The sequence below is a fragment of the Crocuta crocuta genome, unplaced genomic scaffold (assembly GCF_008692635.1).
Source record: "Crocuta crocuta isolate KB4526 unplaced genomic scaffold, BGI_CrCroc_1.0 scaffold653, whole genome shotgun sequence".
Lineage (NCBI taxonomy): Eukaryota > Metazoa > Chordata > Mammalia > Carnivora > Hyaenidae > Crocuta > Crocuta crocuta.
This window is the reverse complement of record NW_027527134.1, coordinates 533,702-537,218: the sequence shown is the minus strand read 5'-3', so window position 1 is coordinate 537,218 and position 3,517 is coordinate 533,702. Positions and strand designations below refer to the sequence as shown.

Genomic DNA, 3,517 nt, shown 5'->3' with positions numbered 1-3,517 from the left:
AGGTGTCTGTCGGGGTGTAGGTGGCGTTTGACCGCTGGGCAGGTCAGGGCAGGGTGTTTTCAAGGTCCGTGCAGAATGGGTGGCTTGTCCTCCTCCGCCGCCCCGAGTGTCACTTACCCCGTGAGCTGCCCTGGGCGCGGTGGGTGCAGAGGTGGGACGGGATCGGGTTTGCCAGGTCCTCCACACCGCGCCTGGCATTTGGTTCCCTGCACATTGGGGTGCAGAAGTGGAGGACGGAGGAGGGGACAGAAAAATAGCCCAGGGCAGAGGGAAAACTGCCTGCTCGTCCTGTAGGGGGCAGGTAACTCCCCAGGTCTTCAGGGAGCACCCCAGGCCCACTTAGTTCACGTACCGGAAAACCAGCTCTTGGTGGATGCCGTGCAGTTCTGGCCCCTGCCCCTGACTCCCCACCCCTGCGGTGCTGCCCGCACACAGCCAGCAGTTTGTATTTGCAGAAAAATGAATGAAGTGGATCCCAGCCTATGCCGGGCACTTCCGAGACTCCAGGCTGGCGCTAGGGAGCCTCTCTGGGAAGTAAGTACAATAGTTAGGCTACAGTCCGGCAGACAGCCAGAGGGCGGCGGAGAGTCGGCCTCCACAGGCCCCCAGGGGACAGGCCCGGGCACACAGCAGGCATTCAGTCAATCCTTTCTGAATGAACGCGTGAGTGAATGAGCCCTGTCTGCGCATCCACCTCCCAAGCCGAAGGAGGAAGATGATTTTTTTTTTAATGTTTTTTATTTATTTCTAGGAGAGAGAGAGAGACAGAGTGAACGGGGGAGGGTCACAGAGAGAGGGAGATACAGACTCTGAAATAGGCTCCAGGCTCTGAGCTGGCAGTCAGCACAGAGCCCGACGCGGGGCCTGAACCCACGCACCGTGAGATCATGACCTGAGTGAAAGTCTGACGCTTAACCGACTAAGCCACCCGGGCGCCCCAGGAAGATGATCTTTTAACAGGAGGCGTTGGGCGAGTTGGGAGAGCCATCGAGGAGGGAGAAAAGCAAGTTTGGATCCAACTCACACACAACAGACAGGAATCGTTTTTGAATGGACCAGAGGCTTAAATACAGAAGTTGAAGTGAAGTCACGTGGATTCTGTAAGAAAGTCTCGGGGAATTCCGCAACCACCTGTAAGCGGGGAAAACGTGTCCAACTGTGCTTGAAATCGAGACAATGCCTGCAATTAGCAAGGTCAAAAAGACAAACGAGGAGCTGGAAGGAGAATTTACGACTCACATCGCAGGTGAAGGACATCCGAGGCGGCACAGAGAATGACAGAGTCCGGAAAAGGGGGCCCAAGGCGGGAAAGGTTCACAGGAAAAGGGGTTCATGGTCTTTGCACTTAGGAAAAAATGACGAACGTCACTCGTGACAAGAAAAATACAAATGGAGAGCACATTCTGATACCACGGCTCACCTATCTGATTGGCAAAAGTCCAGACGCTTCATGGGGCGCACATTCCGCGGGCGCGGATCTTCCGGGGGCAGGGGTCCCGGCCCTGCAGGCAACAGCACGTGGGCCCACGGGCCCCTTACGCTAGTTCTGGATCCGGGAACTGGCCCAGAGACCCGGAGGGGAGTAGAAAATGGCGCGCCCATCGCTGCGCCGCGTGTACCAGCAAAGCCCCAGAAGCAACGACGCCCCCCGGTTGAGCTGTGCCGTGGCACGGCCACACAGTATCACCACCATCCGTGTTTTCACCAGCACGGAAAGGACAAAGGGGCCCAAACGCCACGTGGTTACTAACATGAGTAGTGTTACTCTGGGATTAGGCAGAGGATGTTAAATTCCTTAGGAACCGGGACTCTGAGCATAGAAAATAGAAGTATAGCAATCCAGGAATTACAGGTCAGTGCTTCGACTGGAATTGGGAATTCTGGCATAATTTGCTGTGCTATTTTATCTGAAAACAAAGTTACTTTCGAGCCCTCCCACTCAAGGGGGGGCCCATCAAGAGCAGGACAATTTGAGCATGAGGAAGAAGCATGGAGGGAAAGACGTCAAATGGCTCAAACATTAATTCGTAGTGAGGCTGAAATAAGCCTCGAGGAGCCTGTGCTGGCAGCGGGGCCCTCTGCCCCGGAACCAAGTGCAGAAGGGACAGTGGTGTGCGTGTCCCGCCCGCCCCTTTCTGAACCGAACCTTAGGGGAGGCGCGGCCGGGTGCCGGAGGTGTGCGCCGCACTACTTCCTGATGCGATTGTGCCAGGTCGGGAGTCACTTTGAAGTAGTCGGCAGGGCGGGGTGGGGAGGCAGGGTAGAGATTAGACCCAACGGCCTCTGAATTGGCCATTGTTGAGCCGGCCGCCGATAAGGTCATGACACCACGAAGTTTACTTTTGTGTGTGTTTCCATGTTTTTTAAGTTATAACGCGGTGCCACCGAAGCAGCTGGAGAGGCTTCTTGGAGGGCCTGGGGCTCGAGGGCGGGACATCGAGGGGCTGTGGGCATGCCCTGGGCCACGCAGGAGCCTGTACTGGGGGTCCTGGGTGGCGGCACGGGGACGCTGGGGCCACGGGAGGCTGGCGGCCGGGCTGCCCAGAGCTCCCTGCACACCCCGCCTGGGGCAGGACCCAGGACCCAGGCCCTTCCTTACGTGGGGCCCCAGGCCAGCCGCCGTAGGAGAAGCCTGGGCTTGCCAAAGACGCTTGGGTAAACTGAGGCTGGTGAAGGGGGGTGTGTGGCTGCTGCGAGGTCTGTGGCCCAGGGGGCACACGGCCAGAGGCTTCCCGGCTGGCGGCCTTCAGCTCCATCTTTGATCCAGCCTCACTGAGCACCGGGCACACCGTTCACGCAAGAGCCACGGAGCTGGGTGCAGGAGGCCCAGCCCCCTGGGGGACGGAGGTGAGCAGCAGTGGACAGAGATGCAGGAGACAGGGAGGCCAGGGGAGGGGGAGGGGGAGGGCAGCTTGCTGAGGGTGACCCCCAGAGAGGGTCTGGAGGGGACACATCCACAAAGACCCTTCCCAGGCCCTTCAGCTAATTTGAGAGGTATCTGCATACAGTAGGCACTTAGTGCAGAATGATGGATGGGGGGAGGGGCAGGGAGAAGGGGGAGCTGCCACCCTCTGTCTTCTCAAGCTAACCAGCGCGAGTCCCTGGGGCACGGCAGCGTCCTGGGGCCGTGGCTCTGCCCCGCGCAGCCCACACGCAGCCCCTCTCCACCCTGGCCGGCTGGCGGTTCGGGGCACACCTGCGCACGTGCCTGTGCCGCCCGGCGGGCACCGCACCCCCGAGGCAGGGTCCCCGGCTGGTGGACGCGGCGACTCCCCGTGGGACACAGATGCAGTGGGTCTAGGTAGGGCCCAGGAACCGGCATTTCGGTGGGTGCCCTTTGCCTGGCGGGGGACACTGAGGACCCCAAGTCTGGGCACGGCACCAGGACAGAGGTCAGGGGGAGTCCTTCCCCAGTTGCCCGCATCTGTCCCGCTCACGGGCCATGTGAGTGTCCCTCCACAGAGGCGACCAGCTCCGGCCGTGCGCCCCGCCTGGCGAGCAGGAGGCCTTGCCTTCC

At 60.1% G+C, this 3,517-nt stretch overlaps 2 protein-coding genes across 2 annotated transcripts in view; one reads left to right on the top strand and one right to left on the bottom strand.

The window, feature by feature from the left end:
• Nucleotides 1-2,296, bottom strand: part of KCNQ1 (potassium voltage-gated channel subfamily Q member 1) — a 318,572-nt gene extending 316,276 nt beyond the window's left edge. The window contains exons 1-2 of the mRNA XM_077757142.1: nt 2,147-2,296; nt 1,462-1,502 (exon numbers count right to left, since the gene is read on the bottom strand). Of these exons, the coding sequence (XP_077613268.1) occupies nt 1,462-1,502; nt 2,147-2,296 (191 nt within the window). The remainder of the gene's footprint in view (nt 1-1,461; nt 1,503-2,146) is intronic.
• Nucleotides 2,297-2,452: 156 nt separating this feature from the next.
• Nucleotides 2,453-3,517, top strand: part of TRPM5 (transient receptor potential cation channel subfamily M member 5) — a 23,586-nt gene continuing 22,521 nt past the window's right edge. Inside the window, exons 1-3 of the mRNA XM_077757083.1 lie at nt 2,453-2,621; nt 2,711-2,847; nt 3,116-3,291. Of these exons, the coding sequence (XP_077613209.1) occupies nt 2,453-2,621; nt 2,711-2,847; nt 3,116-3,291 (482 nt within the window). The remainder of the gene's footprint in view (nt 2,622-2,710; nt 2,848-3,115; nt 3,292-3,517) is intronic.